The following is a 19,776-nucleotide window of genomic DNA, read 5'->3' on the forward strand; positions in this document are numbered from 1 at the left end:
CGACCGAGCTCCAGCATGACGACGAGCTGGCCAGAGCATGTCTACGGCGTGAGCGTGAGCTCCTCCTCGTCCTCTACATAGTCCTCGTCTCCGTATCTTCGCAAAGAATTGGCACTGTCTGACTACCAACTGTACTCCGTCACCACTCCCACACTATAATCTCAGGCAATCCCAACCACGACGCGCCGCAAACCTTCCCGCGACATGCCTCGCCAGGCCGACGAGGACCTGCTGGCCGAGCTTGACTCGCTGGGAGACCAACTGGCTGCCACCTCCAAGCCCACCGCAACCAAGAAGGGCGCCGCTGCCAAAGCAAATACCGACGACGAAGATGCCTTGGCCGGCCTGGAGGACCTTGTCAAGGCCAAGCCGGCCACATCTCGACCCGCCACTCCTCGATTGAGCTCCAGCACGACTAGCGCGACGAATAAGAGTCCTAAGCGTACGGCAGAATACACTCCTGCTACGACATCGCAGGGTAGCAGCGAGCGAAACAGCAGTGAAGATCGCGCACGAGTGAGCCAGACACAGGCGAGAGCTTCGGGCGAGGGCAGCCGCAGCTTTCACACGGCGCAAACACCGCAAGCCGAAGAAGCCAAGGCGCAGCAAGGAGGAGGATGGTGGGGAAGTTGGGGCAGTATTGCCAGCGCTGCCGTTAAGCAGGCTGAGACGCTGGCAAAGAACATTCAGACGAACGAGGAAGCACAGAAATGGGTGACACAGATTCGACAGAACGCCAATTTGGAAAACTTGCAACATCTTGGTATTCGAAGTTGGTACGTTGATGTCCAACACGTGCTGACAATTGACAGGCACCGACCTGCGTTCAAAGGGTCTCTCGTCCTTCACATCAATCATCTCACATATCGCCCCGCCCATATCTGCTCATGAACGTTTGCAGATTCATACCACTCACGACATCCTCAACTATCCTTCCCTGGATCCACTGATATACAATACTTTCTCTCGTGTTATGAGCCAGGTCGAGGGCGGCGACTTGCTCGTCATTCAACGTGGGACTGAATCGAGAGGACGAAGCTCTTCTGATCTGCAGGGCTACCGGGGCACTGTGCTTGGCACGGGGACAGCTGCGTGGTCAGACGGTCCTTGGTGGCGGGAAGAAGGGCGAAAACGCAGTTTGGGAACCGTTCCAGGTCTCAAGGAGGGCACCCGCCTGGCTCGTGTGCAAGCTGAGAGCTACGCCAAGGAGTTCTTTGACACCAAGGGAGGCGTTGAAGAAGCTGCGAAGCGAGCGACCGAAACCTTGTCTGAGTCCAATCCCGTGAGGTCGAGCGACATTTTCCTCGCAATCCAGGCCGTCAGCTATGCCGTGGAGAAAGACCTGTTCGCGGAAGACTCGCAATCTGCTGCAAAGGCACAAGAAGCAGGTGTCGCCACTCCAAGTGAGAGCGACGAGGTTGTTGTCTTTGCAATCTACCTCCACGATCCTCTGCACAGCATTTCTTTCCGCGGTCTGTCACAGCCATTCCCTCAAAAGTGGGCTGAATGGCTTGATGCAGAACCCACAGTGGAAGGTGCTCTGCCAGATAGCATCCTCGAAATCATCCAGTCTGGGGGTGTCGATCCTCGTGAGTGGGTTGCTGAATGGATGGAAGAGCTTCTGTCGACGGCCGTGGGCGTTGTGGCTCAGCAATATGTGGCCAAGCGCATGGGAGTTGGCGAGGGTGGAATTGGACGAGGCAAGCAGCGAGCCGAGGAGGATGAGTCGGCAATCAGTGGAGAAGCTGCACGAGCTATCTGAGAGGCGCAGTGCGGAGTCCGGAATGTACTTTTGGCGTTTGTTCAGCGATAGGATGGGTGGGAACTTGCAGAGCTGAGGTCACCTTTCGGCCAAGTTATCAGGAATAGGTCAGCAAAGAAGAGGCGTTTGACTGTTTCTGTTCCTCATGTTATCCGCACATCTGAAGCTTGGGCGGAAAGTGCTGCAACTTCGAGAAAGCTGTAATGATAGGAAATGTCGAATCATGGTCCCCGGCTGCACAGCCGCTCTCGTAGTTCAGAGAATGACACAATGAGGGCTTTCTGTCTTGGCGCCTTTGACAGTAGTGGTTCGTGCAGCTCTTTTACTGATGTCTTCAATTGCGGCCTCACAGAGCTCTCCAGTCAGTGCAGAGCATTCGGCGTACATGTCACATCGCATCTCCTGTGCAATGCGTAGTGCTTCTTGGGGGTAGACGAATGTGCGTCCATTCAATAGGGCATCATCCCCATCGGCTTCGTCATCCTCATGACTCGGAGCAGGTCTACGGATCGTGCCTCCGTAATCATCCTGACTGCGTACATCTCGTTTCAGACCCAGAACAACCACGGGTAAAGACTCATCGTAATTGAAATGCGTCTCGACTTGGTGCTTCCAGGTGGTGTGCAGGGATGTCAGTGTTTTGGGGTCAGCGATGGAGTAGCAGAGGATGATCATGGCTGGTCGTAGGAGGGTGTAATTCTCTGGAGATGCAGTGTCGTAAAACTCGAATCGATAGGGCCTGTTGTACATGCGGATGTGGAAGGCGAAGGGCTGATCGAGGTCGCGCAGCTGTGGAAGCGGCCCTCGATAGGCATGGCCCTTTGTGAGACGTCTTGCTCGGTCAGTCGAGGAGAGTGCAATGCCACGCTCAGGCAGGATATACCTACGAGATGAAGGTGGATTTGCCGACCCCGGAATCTCCCAACAGCAGGACTGGCACGACCGGGGCCTCGCTCATGGGGGTCATGGCATCGCGGATGGTTGCCTCTGTTGGGCCTCGGAGGGCCTCTGCTCTGATGGCTGCCATGTTGAGTCGAGGAAGTCTATCTGGCGAGATGCAGGCACCGTGCTACGAATCAACGTGATGTGCTGGCGAGAACGCCACGCCACGTGCGGAGTGAGGTGCGCATGTGAAGATCGGCGCGTCCACCATCAATGCCGATCGGCGCAGGGACTGCCGAAAAGTTTCGTCACTCCAAGCGGGCCGGCGACAGAGCGTTTGCGATTATTCACCATGCCCACCGCGACGACGACGACAGCGCCCGACTGCCCTTCCGCCGGTCCGCCGCGACGCTCCCGCGAGCAAGCTGAGCTTGACCAGCGCACCCTCACCACGTGAAAGCGGGCAATCAATCGCCCAGATCGCCAGCTGCTGGTCCAGCACGCGACCGAGTCCAGCACCAACAGCAACCACTTCTCCACCCCTCGATTGCCGACCTTGACCTCGCCGACTGAAGTATTGAGTGCCCTGGGGAGCACCAGAATCCGCCATGGTCCGCAATATCCTCCTCTTCTCGGGCTCGTCCCACCCGCAGCTCGTCGACGGCATCTGCACCCACCTCGGCATCCCGCCGGCCAACATCGAGCTGTCCAAATTCAGCGTCGGCGAGACTCGTGTCGAAGTGGGAGAGAGTGTGCGTGGGAAAGATGTCTTCATTGTCCAGACGGCCTGCTCGCGCCCTCCGAGCCCGGATCACAAGGGAGCTACGAGTCTGAATGATGGCTTGATGGAGCTGCTCATCACCATATCTGCGTGCAAGACCGCATCGGCCAAGCGCGTGACAGCTGTGCTTCCGCTCTTCCCATACAGCAGACAGAGCGACCTGCCATACAATAAAGTCGGTGCTCCGCTTGCGAGAATGCCCACCAAGACCGACAGTGGAAAGTACACCTTCGAGTCCCGACCCACGACACCAGGACCCGGCCAACGTCCACGTGACGAGCGGTTGGAGAGGCAGCTCAACGGCCTGAAGTTGAATGGAGAGCTGCATTTGCCACGGAGGAAGGATACGCTGGAGAGCAACCAGAGCGAAACATCCAACCACTCTGCTCCCACGAGCGCTGGAGGCCATTTCGGCACGAACGGTGTCACCTCTTCACCCGTCACTACTGCGCCCTCATTCAACAGGGAGGGTAGCGGAGCACAGCCGCCAGACTTCAAGCCTCAGAGAGGGTACAAGCAATGGGTCGCCCAGGCCGGCACTCTGATTGCAGATCTCTTGACATGTGCTGGTGCCGACCATGTCATCACCATGGATCTCCATGACCCGCAGTATCAAGGATTCTTCGATATTCCTGTCGACAATCTCTACGGTCGACACCTGCTTCGTCGCTACATCACCCACCAAATTCTGCCTCAGCATGGAGGTGTGGACGACTGTGTTATCGTCTCGCCAGACGCCGGTGGTGCGAAGCGAGCGACATCGATCGCTGACAGCCTCGGAATGGATTTTGCCCTTATCCACAAGGAGCGCCGCAGCCCTCATGTGCCCAGCTCAACGGAGCCGCATCAACACTCGGCACTCTTGCTTGTCGGCAAAGTCAAGGACCGGGTGTGCATCTTGGTTGATGATCTGGCAGACACCTCAAATACCATCACCCGTGCCGCCAAGCTGCTGAAGAAGCAGGGTGCGAGCAAAGTTGTTGCCCTTGTCACGCATGGCGTGCTCAGTGGTGATGGTGTTGACAGGATCTTTCACTCTGGCCTGGACAAGGTCATCGTGACGAACACAGTGCCTCAGGAGGAGCACGTGCGGAGGATCGAGGAACTTGCTGTGCAGTACGGACGACCACAGGATGCCAGGAAACTGGAGGTCCTGGAAGTCGCAGGTGTTTTTGCTGAGGTAGGTCGACACCCGTTCATACGGTGGCTATTACTAACAACATACGAAGGCAATTCGGAGAGTACACCACGGAGAGAGCATCAGCGTGCTATTCCAGTACGACTAGCAGCCGCAGCCGGACAGCGCGCGTGGTGCTTGTCTCAACCATTTGCAGTCGACGTCCTCCAAGAAAGGTTGGGACTCGCTGCTGACAAGTCCAGATCTGCCCGGAATGAGTGGCATGGGTTTGCACTGATCAGGTTGCATTGGAAGTCTATTCTATCGTGATAGAAGGTGTTTGGGCGTGCAGAAGCACTTCAGTCATAGAAGTGGAACTGTATTGAGGCTCTGTAATGCATACCGGCATTCAAAAATCTGTCCATGGAGACGCCGTTGTGCCAAGCCTTATCTTATTCGAACATGTTGGTGATGCGTCTCTGATGACAGAAGCTTGTGCCAGATAGATTCAGGAGACAGTTTAAGATCCTGCTGAAAAATCCCGCATCAAATCTACGCTGCGCCGGCCACACTCTCCCAATGATTGCTGGCTGCACACACCTCAGTCTTTGAACGAAGCCATCAGACGCTCTGCTTCGAATTGCAAATCCCATCATCATACTTTACCTCATGGTCTCTCAACTCACCTGGGGCCTGCGTGACTGTGGACCTGGCCAGCGAACACAACGGTAAGCCGTGACTTCACATATATAGGTGTAATTTGTTTTCAGGACCATATGGGCTACAACTCATGGCCGTGTGGCGAGCTATGCAAGCCACTGCTAGTTCAGCTACAGATGTACTTCGCAGATCTCGACATAAAGTCGCCTTTGAGTGAACAACTCTTTTACCTTCGCCACTTTTGTGAGTTTCTGCCGCTGACATGCGGCGGAAAGATACGGATGCGTGATATTTAGCGTGTCCTGCGATGAAGAACTGTAGTGTGCTTGAACCACAACGCTATGTGACGTCCACTTCACGTGAACGAAGGTCTGAGTCTTCGCGATCATGCTTTGTGTTTTGCTTCATCGCGAACATGCTTAGTGCTGAAGATGCTCGAGCCTGATGTGTAGTTAGAAGCTTGTGCCTATCTGCAATGGAAAGTTCTTGAGCTCAGCGAGCGGTTTGAAATCACCATTGATAGGTTCCAGCAGTGTTTGATGGCTGTTCCCATTGGTATCCCGATCACACACGGGCAGCAATGGTCCATCCTTTGACCTACTTCTTTTTGTGCACAGGACACTGCGCGGCTGTGCCACATGGAACAGCTACCAGTCAGGGAGACAACATGGCTGTGTCTAGTCTCTTGATACGAAACACCTTCTCGCGACAGCTACGCTCTTCTATTGCTGCGCCTTCTTTTTCTTTTGGGCTTGCCCGTACTATGTCGGTGCGTTGATCGCAACACACTGAATGAATGGATGTCCCATCTCTCTGTCTATCTGCATCCGCATCTAGGTGGCATTGAGCAGGCGCAGCCCTCGTTCTATGGTCTCAACCAATGCGAGCTGATCGGCACTTGATTGACGGCGATGATGTATTGGCCTCGTGGCCGCTGTGTGCTTCCGCGCACAACTCTTGCCCGTCGTTTAAGACAGCCTTCCCAACAGTCGAGGTGGTCAACGCAAACCTGGTGTGGCTGCGCTTGCGGAACTTTGCTGTACGATCGTGTGCATGATGACAATACTCCCGGCGAGTCAGCAAGAGGCGCGTGGAGAGGTCGTACGCTCGCGTGGTTCTGCTCGCAGCTCCTACAAATCAGTGGCCAACACCCTGCTACTCAGGCAGCTCGGGCGTGAGCATAGTTGTTGCGCAGTTGACAGAGCTCGCGGCCGCAGTTATTTTGCATTCAAGGGGCATGCTGGGCGATTATCGCGCTCGTGGAAGACGTCTGATATGTCCGACACGCAAGCGCTCGGACAAGTATGTCCATGGTGAGAGACTATCGCTCATGTAGCACTGTGTTTCTCCTTAGGTCTGCCTGACCTGTGATCTCACTCATGTGCTGCGTTTGTGCCTCGTCGTTGTAAATGCATCCGGTGCCTTGCCATGGCCAACAGGAATGACCTGGTTATTTCCAGCAGCCCTTTCGTGCGGCATGAAGATTTTCAACGAAGATTGTGCCATGAATGAGTTCTTGCGTCTGTCAAGCAAGTCTCTGGAGGCTGTGCGAGCGCTGTCGTCTTGCAACTTGTCTCCAACATCTTGCCTCGCCCCTCCTCCGTCTTGTGTGCCTCCCGGTAGAAGTAGCCAATGCCAGACAGCCGTGACTCTCGGTCGCGTTGGTTCGAGAGGCCGGTCGTGGCCTTAATCCGCCTTACGTGCAGTGTTTTAGCGGTCGTTTCGGTGCAGAGGTCGGTGCGGAGGTCTGTGTGGACTGCGGAATTGTCTGACGGCGCCCAAGCGTGGACTACTGTCGTCGTCGTCGGGCTCCTCGTCAACTTAGCGTGGCTTGCGATTCCTGTAGCGGCGTTGACAGCTGGGTCGAGCGGCATGATTCGTTTCGGTGGACGGGCAAAAGGGCTGCGGTGATACCTGTCTGCATAGCAGTGGTTTTCGCTAGTGGTGGTGGAATTTGAGCAGACTCGGAGACTTTCTACTCTGCTCGCAAGGGTCGAAGTTCAAAGCCACGTTCCAGATCGCTACGAGCCAGTCGTACTCCTCGTCGCTCGTCCAGCCCGCGCCGTGCATGTAGTGATCAATCTGACGATCCCTTGCCGCAGTCACTCCCCTTTTGCGGAGTTGCCACATCAAGGAACGGTGCCTTACCTACTCTTCGCGTCGAATGTGCCTTTGTCATCGTGGTTGTGTGCCAGAATGGAGGCTTGGCGCAAGTCGGTGGTCACAAATTCCATTGCAACGCCAACGTCCAGCCCGACAGTTTCGCCACACCATCAAAACACAATGGAAAATTCCATTGAGCATACGAGGAAGGTGGTGAAACTTTTCTGATGCCCCTCAAATTGTGTTTGCATGTTCAGAAGGCTGTGTTGTGTTGCAATGGCGGTCGAGGCAAAAAGATGTCGCGTTCGAACCCCTGGATTCGAAACACCACCCAGAATTGAACCGTGAACCAGCAAAAAAATGAGCTGATGCGACGCGCGCTTTGATGTGTACTACACAGTGATGTTAGCGAGCTCCCCCAAGGCTATATAGACTATCTAGACTATATAGGCGGCGAGCTGGCAGGCGGTCTGGCAATGGCATGGGCATTGACAGCGAGTGATTGGTCCTACACGGTATGTTAGCTGACGGAAGGGATCTTTCTGAGCCCAAATATATACCTCAAAATCAGCCCAGCCCTACAATCGGACATCTTCCGCAGCAGACCACCTAGACTTGTTTTGATGCCAGGACATTGCGATCTAGGTCCACCTCAGGCTCCGCTCGAAATATGGAGTGTTTTGATCAATTGGTTGTTGAGATACAGGGTGTTGGGGCTGGCGTTGTGGTGGTCGTGATGAGCCGTCAAGCTCGGCGGGGGCAGCTTCAGCAGGGCAATACTGCGCCCGCCGTGCAATGATTCACTCCACCGTGGTATTCTGATGCCTACAAAGTTCCTCGCAAGATGGTCCACAACAACTAGACGACGGAGGCTGCGCTGAGGGGCAGTACTGCCATGGCCAGCACGACAAGGGATGGACACTCAAGCAGGACTACGCGCGCTGGAGCCGTAAGGTATGTAGCAGTAGAGCTGAGTCCACATGCTTCTGGGCGTCTCCAGGCACAGCGAGATGGCATAAAACATCAATGAATGCCAGCCACATAGACCATGAACTCCGTTGAAAGCAAGGCGAGCACATAGAGGGAGCGCTCAGTGACGACGGAGACCTCAGCGGCGGCGGCCCTGTAAAGCTCTTCCAAGCCACTTCGTGACGGCTCAGTAGATTGCAGTGCCGCCCATTGCATCAAGCACACAGCAGAGACATTCCAGTGCTGTCACGGTGGCCTTCCAACACCGCCCTCGAATCTGCAATAACCACGCCGGACTCGTCCTCGAACTGATCGACTTGAGGACAACGCCGCGAGAGCTATCGATGGCTCTAGTCCGATTGACAGCAGATTCACTAGTCCAGCGCCTCCGTCGCATCAACGAGGACACAGCGCGGGCTCTCTAGTGCTTTCGCGGTAGTCTCCAAGTTCCATCCTCGAATTCGCAACGACCACGCCGCGTGCGCCCTCGAAACGATCCCACTGCGTGACCGCATTGCGTAGGCCCTCGAACGCACACGAACACACCACCACCTCACGATCGCGCGGTCTGATCAATCGGACGTTCCGGAAGAGTTTGGTACGCGGGACTGACTCAGACAGGCAATTGAGGGGGCGGCGACAGCAAACGAGGCCGCGGAACATACAAGAGGCGCGGATTCGTATCGGACACACCTTCATCACCGTGACATCGACATTGCGAGGCACAGTGCGGGAGAGCTTAGACAATGGCTGCCCCTTGGGAAACGAAAGGGCCGATTTACGAGTACTCTTTCTACGAGTGCAAGACCGGTCTCGCAACGCAGTGGGGTCCGTGGGGACACACGGATACTTCTGGACAGGATGGACCTGTGACCGAATTGCATGAGCATCTGTGTGCGGCGTTTGGCGCAGGGCGAATCTCTCAGATCACCTGGCATAAGGATCCAGCACCAGGATCGAGATTGAAGCCAAAGTCAGAGCCAGAGTTAGAATTAGAGTCAGATCCAGAGGACTATTTCGAACCATCGAGAGACTGTCGGAGACGAACGCATCCACTCGACGAGCTCTACCCAAATCCAGCTAGTGTTCCGCTGAAAATTGGCAACGCCATCGTCTACCTCCATGTCGACAAAGGAGCGACAACTACTTCGAGCTCAGACCAGAAAGCACGGGAGCATTTGCAACCGGGCAGCTCGGGAGGAGATCACGAATCGTCCACTGACAGCGCAGTGATTGAGGCGACTTCTCCAGCAGCTTCTTCTACCATAATTCCTCCAAATATCGAAAAGCCGAACAATACCCAGCCAAAGGCAACCCGGAAGAACGACAAGGGCAAAGGTCGTGCCATTGAGCAAGAGCAAGGAGAGGAGGAGGCACAGTTGGGAGCGACAAGCCACGCGACAAGCTCTGGGGTGGAGCCACCAACGGAGTCGTCTAGCATTGGCAGCAACAGGACAAGAGAGGGAGCCGCGCGTCTGGAACGCATTACAACGGCATCAGCAGCTTCAGCTCCTTCTCGTAAGGTTCCAAAGTCGGAAGAGCACAAACTCCAGTGGAACCAGGAGATGAAGCTCTGCCTGTGGGTCATGGAAGAGGCCTTCGGTACGCAGCTAGGAGACTGGGGACGGAAAGCGGATGTGTGGAATCAAGTCTTCATGTAACCAGCAGGTCTTCAAAGATGGCCAGATTCTCACAAGCAGCAGAAAGGCCTTTGAGAGGCAACTGAGGGCCCAGCTTTCCGAGCACGTGAAGGCCGAGAAAAAGTATCAAGCTCACAAGCCCGCGATCAAGCAATGGGTAGACATCAAAGCCATGGACAAGCAAGGTGAGGGTTTCCGAGCCATGGAGCGGAAAGTTCAGGCTGCTATCGCTGCTCTGGACAAAGAGAGTGGTTGGACGCGCTAAATGGCAAGACGGAGCAGAGAAGGCACCGCAGCATGGCTTAGAGCAGGCGCACAAGCAGTGAAGAGAGCAGCCGGGTAGGGATTCGCATGGGACATAGACGAAGGGGCCGGTGCGAGCAGTGGTTCGTCCTCGCGGATACCGCTCTTCCCTTTCCGTATTGAGTTGAAAAGCATCACGATTGACTGTGCCTCATCTCCGGTCTGATGTGATTGTGCGCGCTGACATGTACACTTTCCGAGTCGATCGTGATGTCTGTAGTCGGTTCGAGAAACCACTAGCGTAGGAAACGAGCACATTCATACCACGAGCACTCTGTTGTATAGCTGCCATTCAAGCTCCGTGATCAGCATACGCGAAGCAGCCCATATATCAACGACATTTGGAAAGTATTTCCAGCGCTCCCTCGTAGCTCTGGCGTTCGCGTGCATTTATTTTGACCACGCTTCGACAGGTCGACCTGCATGGTTGCTTGGAGAACTGACCAGCGCGGCCGAGCAAGCTCGACGAGACCACGAGCGCTCTGATGTACTACTGTCATAGCAGCTACGCAGGCCACCTGTGCGAACTTGACCTATATGTTGAAGTCTTGAAGAGAATTATGTTCGTAAGCGCTGCGCGTAGCCCTGGCGATGAAACGCCTTCGCTTCGCCCATGCCTTCATTCGCAGCGAGGGACGGGCAAGGTAGCGCCAGCGCCATAATGCTGTAGCTGTAGCCATAGGAGATGAGACACGTCTGTCGCTCTTCCACCAGCCTGCCGGTTGAAAGGTAGGCCGCTTGGATTGCACGGGCCTGTGGCTCTGTAAGCGCTGGTTGCGCAGCGCAGCACACTGCAATAGCGCCATGTTCGACGGTTCAGCCCAGCTCGTCCATACCATGGACAACGAGAGCATTCGAGCAATGCGAACGATGGAAGCACATCTCCACGACATTCCTTTTGATCGCCGCCGTCACCGCAATCCCGTACCGCTTTACCCACGGGCACGATGAGGCAAGGCCTCCGCCATCATCGAAACCTCGTACCGCCACGACCACAGCCGCGCCGATCGAGAATGCCGCCGCCATCGTATCCAGGCACGGCCACGACCATGGCCAGGCCGACCGACGACTACCGTCGCCGCAGAAATGCCGTACGGACGCGCTCACGGCAGCATTGTGGAGGAATCCCGCCATCACAGAAACCTCGTACAGCCACGACCACGGCTACGCCGATCCACGAATGCCTCCGCCATCGTCTTGAGGTACAGCCGCGAACATGGCCAGGCCGATCGATCACTATCACCGCCGCAGAAATATGGCACGGCCGCGCTCACGGCAGCGATTGGGAGGACTGCAGCCATCACAGAAACCTCGTACGGCCTCGCCTACAGCCATACCGGTCGATGAGTTCCCTGGCCAAAGAAACACCGTGCGGCCACGATCATGATCACGGCGATCGATCGCGTCCGCCGCAAAAAGGACCATCGGGTGCCCGCGCTCACGGCGGCGTTCGCGGCCGCGATGATGGACAACTTCCAATACCACCGAGACGACCTCGCGGAGCTGCCGCTAGAGCCATAACGATCGCCAACTTCGACCGTCACCGAGACCTCGTATGGCCGCGGACACAGGAATTACGAGCAACGACAGCCACCACCACCGAGACCTCGTAGCGCTCCGTCCATAACCATACCGATCGACGACTTCCACTACCATCGAGACCTCGTAGAGCCGCGCGCATAGCCACAACGATCGATTTGTAGGGCTGCGCTCACGAAAGCAACCATGGGCGGCTTCTAGCACCACCGAGACCTCTTCCAGCGGCGCACAAAGCCACAACAATCGACGACGACGACCGCCAAAGCCCTCGTAGAGCCACGCTCACGGCAGCAATCATGAACGACTTCCACCTACGCCGATACCTCGTGTGTTCACGCCCACGGTCACGACGATCGCCGAATTACATCGCCACCGAGACCTCTTACGTCCACGTACGCAGCCATAACGATCGCCAAACTGCTCATCCTGTCTTCGGACGGCGAGTCTACGTCCTACAACCAGAACACGCCCATCGAAAGCAATACGACAACCGCTAGCTCCGAGACTATGGCTGAACCCATGGCGATCAGCGGCTTCCGCATCGTGTTCCTGATGGCAATACCAGGTCCCAGAACGGAACACTGCCTAGCAATAGCACGGCTGGAGCAGACACTAAGAGGCGGAGACGGGCGACAAAGGCTTGGCAGAGGAAAAGAACCGCATGGTGATGATCATCAACACGATCATGGCGTACGCATATGGATACGGCCGGACGCAGCGTTGAGGATGGCCTGCCTGGGCACCATAGCCTCTGGAAGCGCCGCGAGTAGGCTATCCTAGTTCGCGCCGCGTGGACAGCGCATCAGCTCTTAGGAGCAATACATTCATCGCCGCAGGTAGTAGCAGTCGGGTGTGTCGAAGGCTCAGCGGACAACAACAATAGGGTGATTATTCACACGATGGATGCGTTCTTGTGTGGTCCATCCACGGCCAATAAAACATCGATGAGAGCCTTCCGCAGCGTAGCTTTTGGCAGCGCCGGAGGTGGTACCGGTGCCAATGCGCGACCTACGGGCAGACAACCACTCCTTGAGAGCAATAACAAAGCCGGAAGAAGTAATGAGAGCCGACTGAATGAAAGGCTAAGTGGACAATGGCAGCACGAGGATCATCGGCCACAATGTTTGCGCATCCATATGGCTACGACCACTGCCACAACGATCGGCGGCTTCCTCAGCCTAGCCTCTGGCGATGCTGCAGATGGTGGCAATGTCAGTGCGCGATTTGTAAATGCGCATGCAACACCAAACTTGCACCGGGTGTGACAAATCCGATGCACTGGAGGCTTTGTGGACCATCACAGCAGGATAGCCATCATTTACGAAGATGGCAGCCCTGTACGGCCACAGCCAACGCCAAAAAGACCGAAAAACCCAACATTGTGGCCTCCAGTGTTGCCGTAGATGGCAGCTGCTCGGGTTTGCATGTTTCATGGGATGCAGTCCTTCGAAGTGTTGCCACAGTCTGCGCTCACATGAGCCTCTGAACGCGTCGACAGCCTGGCGCGCAGCAAGACGACGAGACTCATCACCAGATAGATAGGCCGGGGATGCTACCAGATTGCCCTTTGGAGTCGTGATGAGCGGCATTAAAAGGACGGATCAAGAGGGTTTGTCGATGCCATGTCGGCAGACCACAAAAAAGCATTTGCGGCAGTTCCATCGTGATCGGAGAGTCCCACGTTCGCGACGATCCCGCAGCGTGTGAATGACCACATGATGGCAGGTGGCAACCTCATCCGACAAGGGGTGTACAATAGCCGGCGAGCAGAAGAGCAAGGATGTGCTGCCAATACGGACAGCTTGACAAGAGGTGAGCACAATGCTGCGTGGCAGATTCGGACATGCCTTCATGATGCGAATCCGGCCCGAGAGTGGCGATTGGAACAGATACAAAGCATCCAGCTCGACCAACTTGGGAGCGTCCAAGCGGGTATGTCGAACAAAGACGACTACCTTCACGAAGTGCAACGCCTTGCCATGAAGTGAAATACACAGCGTTGATGACAACCAGAAGAGAATGTGCAACAACTTCGCGGCCTTGTTCAGGAGAAAACGAATGGCGAGCCGCTGCCATCAGGTGAATTGTTGCATCTTCACTGGACCTTGTTGGGAAAGCGGGTCGCTCTTGCCGGCGTTTAGCGCCATACTTTGGAGGCACTGCTGGATCCGGTACGTCTCGATCGTCGTGGAGGTAGGCATGGCCATCGAACTGCGCCAGCTTGGGCCGGTGGCATCATCCAGCTCTTCGCTTTGTGATCTGAGAGCCGAGAACCCTAGACACTGCGGCTGCAACGGAATGGACAAATTTCGCGGCAATTTCCCAACGCAAGCATGTTGGCAGCATATCAAGAGGTGCTTTGATCAACAGGCGAGGAGATATGGCCAACAAAGGCGTTCGCTTGTTGCATGCTTGCAGAAGAACGCAGAGCTACCTGTGCCTCGACTGAAGAGTGCTCTGCTGACCAGCTGATCATTCGGATCAGTGTATTGATCTTGAGTGCTTGAGTTTTCTGGGCCAGATAAATGCTCTGCAGGCTTGGTGAGCCTGCATAGGTACGACATACCGGCCCACAGAAAAGGTCTGGACCAGACTTCTGGATTCAATATTTTGCATCTCCAAATTAGGACAGGAAAAAACCCGTGGGACGCATGAGTTCTGTCCATGTGACCTAGAAGACGTCAAGACGCACACGGCGCCTGCAGCCTGCGAAAAGTCTCTCGAGGCTTATGATGATCCATCCCAGGCGACGTGGCCAGGTAAGCCAGATAACGAAGTGTCCTTGGAGTCGCTGTGCAGAGTACATATTTTCTCGAGCATCCTGGAGCTCGAAAGTGCATCAGTAGGCCCACTGTGAGTCCGGAAATGCGAGGTACGGCGATGTTCACGCAATTCCAGTATTGTCGGCAAAGAGGAGGCTCGCACGACTGGAGGACCAACCCGAAAAGCGTGTATTGCTTCCCTCAGAGTAAGACCCCACGAATGACCTGAGCACAATTTTCATGGAAAGGTCATCATTCTCCTCACATTCTGTCCTTCAGGGAAGTACCAAGGCTCGTACTTGACTCCAGGGAATGATCTCATGGTTCCCGACGTGCAGCATGATCATTCGGCAATGCTTTTCTGGCCCCATATCGTCCATCTAGCATACATATGCTGGGCAGCACTTTGCGTGGTTCGGCAAAGTGTGTTCAATAATCTTCTGTCTGAGCGCCTTCATTGGGCTGTATCGCTATGCGCCTGGAGTGGTACATTTCCAGCTGGATCACCGGATCTTGACATGATGGTAGCAGTGTCGTACTGTTGGAAGACTCTGTGGGGCCACGATGCTGCAGGCAAGTGTGCAGTCCGAATGTTCAAGCTCCGAGATGAGGTGGGAGCGACCACCACGTCCACATCCCGCGCCAAGATCTGGCCTCGGCGGCAGGATCGGATCCACCCTGTCTCTTTGACCTCCATTCCGGGAGCAGTTCATTATCCCTCTCATCGTATTCATGCTCTGCTTCCACTTCTCCTTCCGTGGCACTGGCAGCTGGCGTAGAGATCAGCGATCGATTACGATGCGACACGGCCAGGTCTCCTCTATAGTCGTGGGCAGTATGATGCCTCCAGGATGGCCAGCAGCACCTTGAGCGACCCTGTGCGTATATGCACAATGCGGACAACGATCCTCTGATGAGCGAGGAACCGATACTGTCTATGCTGCATACCGCAGTCTCTGGCTCGCCACGTCCCTCGATCGCCGAAATGGCAACAGCCACGAGACTTTCTGCTTGAACACTCGGACTGGATGTCCGAGATGCATAGCAAGAGGCTGGCCGAATACCACGAGATGTCTGCGCAACAAGGGGACGCATTCAGGACTCTTTCAAGAGATGGAAGATGATGCGACCATGATGAAAAATCATGCTGCTGGTATACTGCGCAAGCCATCGCCGTCTATTCCGATGGAGGGTCAAACTGCAGACAAAATTTGTTATGCGTTGAGGCTCTACACCTGCACAGGTCGCGCTTCGAACAACTGCTCTGTGGTATCCTTGCAGCACCAGATCCCGCTAGTAGTCTTGAAGCCATACAACGGCGTCGGAGTGATACTGGGATGTCTGGCCTCACCACATTGCAGTAGGTTGGTCCTGCCAGCTCTCGTCGACCTGAGGTCTCCTTTGCTTTCAGGTGTACGCCTCTTGCTGTCAAATACGGGCTGTCCATTTATCAGGCTGCCCTGTTCGACACGGGAATTGCTTTGCCAAAGCGGCTCGCCGATCGCCCGGTCGAATGAGTATCTTGCCCGGCGCGCGATACTTTGATCGAGAGCGGTACGATTGTCTTGCGCTTCACGCGTACCTCCTGGCCTGCGTCCCGCATTACCCGACTCTTGAGATATGCACGCTGTCCAGACCATCCAGGGCTACCTCCAACACCATGCTCTTCTTGGAGTCGTGTTCTTGGGTAGCCACGGCTTTCGCGGGTGTCGCTAGCCTCAGCAGTGTCGCGCCGGCTGACTATTGCTCATTGGTAGGCTCAGCAGTGGGCTCGATCACGATTTAGGATCACGCGCCCGCGATGCGGCGACTGAATCGGCGTGGCAGACAAGATCCTTCGACTTCGTGTGCTGTGCTCGGTTGGTGGTCCCCTCGCTGCGGCGTCCATCAAGCATGTCGCCCGCGATGCTTCGTCCTGAGCTGTACTAGATCGACGACTTTCCTTGCCGCCGGCTTGCTCAGCGTATTTTTTGCAAGATTCCCTCGTGAATTGGACTGGTACGATTCTCAGGCCACCGCTGCTCTCAGTCAGCGCACTGTCCGCAAGGTCTCCTCATCTACTGGCTTTGGTTAATTGTCTGGCCCTGGCGGATCTTGCTCAGCATGCTGCCTGGAAAGCTTCCCCGTGCACCGATCTCGCCACTGTCACCTCCAAAAGCCTCTCGTTGGCGGGGTTTCATTGTACACTGTGCTCGGACGATGATCGCGCCATTGCCGTTGCCAACACGCTGTCATTCGCGAGGCTTCGTCGTGTGTCGAGCCGCCGATTATCTCTCCTTCACCGCCTCCATCAACGCGCCAATCGACACGCCGATCAACAGACTTTGTTGTGCGCTGCGGTCGATCAGATGTATCGCCTCCACTGCCTCTGTGAGAGCATTGTGCGCAAGCTCCCATTGTGCACTGACGCTCGCCGAGCTTGGCGGAACTCTGTTGGGGCGACGAGCCCGTCGCTGGAACTTATTCGAGCGACCGGCATCGACCCCAGCAACCCCACTGGTGGTGAATCATGCTACCATGGAGCTCAAGGTGGCATTGGCCGGTGATGGACCAAGCATCATCGCAGGCTTTTAGTTCCCCAAGTCTTCGAAGAATGCGGATCTATTCAGATTGCGATATCATCACTGCTCCCCAATGTAGAGCGCGGGAGCCTGCCCGGATAGTCCTTCAATGTCCGCCCCTTTGCCCGACGGCTTTGTCCATCATTGTCCCCATCCAGGCCGTCTCTTCTCAACCATGCTGCCGTCACGGTCATGCCACGAGCCGCCTATGTGCTCGCGTCGGTCGCATAGCGCTCGCAGTAACGGTTCCGACTGTGCGGAGTCTGTCTGGAAATTCAATCCCTGGCCTGAGCCAGCTCGATAAGCGTGTGTTATGGTGTCCCAGCGCCATTCCCTTTCGCCCGAAGCCCGCACTAAACGGTATGCATGGATGTATCCGCTCGCTCGACTGCAACGCATTCGCTTCCATTTGCTTTTCTCCGCTGTTCATGGCGCTCGGTAACGGTGTAGGCTCTATGAGTGTAATTTCGGTTGGCTCGGTGGTCTCGACGGTCGTTTGGGATCGCTGTATTTGTCCGATCGATCGCCAGCGCATCTTTCTTGCGCAGCGCGCTCGCTCCCAATCCTTATCCAATGCTAGAGCCAGCTCATGGGCATCATTGTGTCTGTCCGTTCGACCAACTAAGCATCTGCTCCGTGCAACGCACTCGCTTCAACCCTCCTCTTTTCACCACGAGCAGCTCGCAGGTGTGGCGGACACTCCCCGACGGCGATTTTCGTCGATTCGTGGCTCTGGCGGTGGATGGGCATCGCTGTATGCGCTCGTTCGGTCGAAATGGCGTTGCCCTCCTACAGCGCACTGGCTCGGAAGCAGCTCATAGGCATTGCGGAGGCTCGTCGATGGAGATCATCGTCGGTTCGTGGCCACGGAGGCGGGCGGGCATCGTTGTGTCTGCTCGGTCGATTGCAGAGGTGTCCTCTGCGCTCGCTACTCATCGCCTTTCCTGATCGTGAGCAGCTCATAGGAATGGCGGGGCCTCGTCGATGGACGATTTTCGTCGGTTCGTGGCCACGAAGGTGGGCGGGTATCGCTGTATCTGCTCGGTCGCTCGCAAAGGTGTTCTTGCGCGCTCGCTAATTATCGCCTCTCCTGATCATGTGTTGCTCGTAGGCGTGGTGCAGCCCCGTCGGTGGCGGTCATCGTCGTTTCGTAGCCCCGGAGGCGGATGGGCATCGCTGTATCTGCCCAGTCAATCGCAAAAGCTGTTTCACGCGCTCGCCAGTGAATGGCTTTGGTGACCGCGAGCGGTACGGGGTATGGCGAAGTCTCGTTGATGGCGATTATCGTCGTGCGCAGCTCCGGAGCTGGTGGGCAACGCGATTATCATCGTCCGCGGTCTCGGCGATGGATGGGTATGGCTTTATCTGCTCGGTCAATTGCGTAGGCTTTCTCGCACGCTCGTCAGTAATTCCCTTTGGTGATCCCGAAGGGCTCAGAGCCACTGGAAGACTCGTCGATGGTGATCAGCGTTGTTGGCGACCCTGGGGATGGATGTGAATCGCCAAATCTGATCGGTCAATCGCATAGGCGTTCTCGTACGCTCGCCAGTAAACCCCGTTGATCATCGCGCGTGGCTCGGCGACATGGCGAAGACTCGTCGATGGTGATCAGCGGCGTTCGCAACCCCGGAGATGGGTGGGAATCGCCGTATCTGCTCGGTCGATCGCATGGACATTCTCGCGAGTGGCTCGCAGGCGCGGCGAAGACATTTCGATGGCTATCACGGTCAACTCCTAGCCCACGCGCTTGATGGAACCGCTGTATGTGCTCAAATAATCTCACAGGCGTTCTTGCGAGTTGCTCGGAAGCATGGCGAAGACTCTCATGGCGGTCACGGACGATATGTAGGCATGGCGCTCGATGGCATCGCTGTACGTGCTCAGACGATCGCATGACCGACCTCGCGAATGACTTGGAGGCACGGCGAAAACTTCACGATGGTGATCACGGTCGAATCGTAGCCCCTTCGGCCGATGGCATCGCTGTATGTGCTCAGGTCATCGCAGCGTCCTCGCGCACGCGTTCATAGGCATAGTGTCTGGTCGCGAGCGGCACATTGGGGCTGGGCAGACTCTACGACTGCACTTTCAGTCTCACGCACACATTGCCGTGATCGAGAGTCAGCGCGGATGATCATTGTGGTGAGCCTGGCAGGCGCTGCATCAAGACCGCCGGCTGCACAATCATCTGCCGTCCTTCGAGAATCCTTGCGGCCTACGGGCATCACCGTATCTGCTTCACTATCGGCAAGCGCATGTCCTTGTAGTCTACCTTGCGCACCACGAGCAGCTCGTAGGCATGGCAGACACGCGTGGAACACGCTATGGCTCGCGCACGAAATACAGCGGTCAACAGTCCGGTCAGACGCTCAAGACCGTGAGCCTTGTGTCGCATCACAGCGCGGGGAGTATCCTAAGATCTGCCGTCCTTCGTGGAGTTTATAAGGTGATGGGCGTCACTGAGGTGCATTTGCGCGGTGAATCGCATGGGCACCAATACATGATCTGCCCGCGCACCACACCCAGCTCGTATGCATGAAACTGCTCGCGCACGCACTGCAGTGGGCGATCGTTGGCTCAGGCTCGCAATATCGTGGGACTCGCTACTGCTGCATCAAAGAGCGCTGATGATCCCAACACCTACCCTCGAGGGACTTCACGGCCGGTTTGCATCGCTGTGTGTGCTCGGTGAATCGC

At 56.0% G+C, this 19,776-nt stretch overlaps 4 protein-coding genes across 4 annotated transcripts; 3 read left to right on the plus strand and 1 right to left on the minus strand.

The window, feature by feature from the left end:
* Positions 1-204: 204 nt before the first annotated feature.
* RHO25_007415 (uncharacterized protein) lies at positions 205-1,762 on the plus strand (the record flags this gene model as incomplete). Its single annotated transcript, XM_023599604.2, has 2 exons — positions 205-763; positions 813-1,762. The coding sequence occupies 2 exons, from the start codon at positions 205-207 to the stop codon at positions 1,760-1,762; spliced, it is 1,509 nt and encodes a 502-aa protein (XP_023449246.1).
* Positions 1,763-2,017: 255 nt separating this feature from the next.
* Positions 2,018-2,789, minus strand: RHO25_007416 (uncharacterized protein; the record flags this gene model as incomplete). Its single annotated transcript, XM_023599605.1, has 2 exons — positions 2,018-2,594; positions 2,650-2,789. The coding sequence occupies 2 exons, from the start codon at positions 2,787-2,789 to the stop codon at positions 2,018-2,020; spliced, it is 717 nt and encodes a 238-aa protein (XP_023449443.1).
* Positions 2,790-3,252: 463 nt separating this feature from the next.
* On the plus strand, positions 3,253-4,711 carry RHO25_007417 (uncharacterized protein; the record flags this gene model as incomplete). Its single annotated transcript, XM_023599606.2, has 2 exons — positions 3,253-4,605; positions 4,655-4,711. The coding sequence occupies 2 exons, from the start codon at positions 3,253-3,255 to the stop codon at positions 4,709-4,711; spliced, it is 1,410 nt and encodes a 469-aa protein (XP_023449105.1).
* Positions 4,712-9,020: 4,309 nt separating this feature from the next.
* On the plus strand, positions 9,021-10,179 carry RHO25_007418 (uncharacterized protein; the record flags this gene model as incomplete). Its single annotated transcript, XM_023599607.1, has 2 exons — positions 9,021-9,931; positions 9,978-10,179. 2 exons carry the CDS (start codon positions 9,021-9,023, stop codon positions 10,177-10,179), a joined length of 1,113 nt encoding a protein of 370 aa, XP_023449251.1.
* Between the last annotated feature and the right edge of the window lie 9,597 nt (positions 10,180-19,776).

This window comes from Cercospora beticola, chromosome 5 (genome assembly GCF_033473495.1).
Source record: "Cercospora beticola chromosome 5, complete sequence".
NCBI classification, from domain to species: Eukaryota; Fungi; Ascomycota; class Dothideomycetes; order Mycosphaerellales; family Mycosphaerellaceae; genus Cercospora; species Cercospora beticola.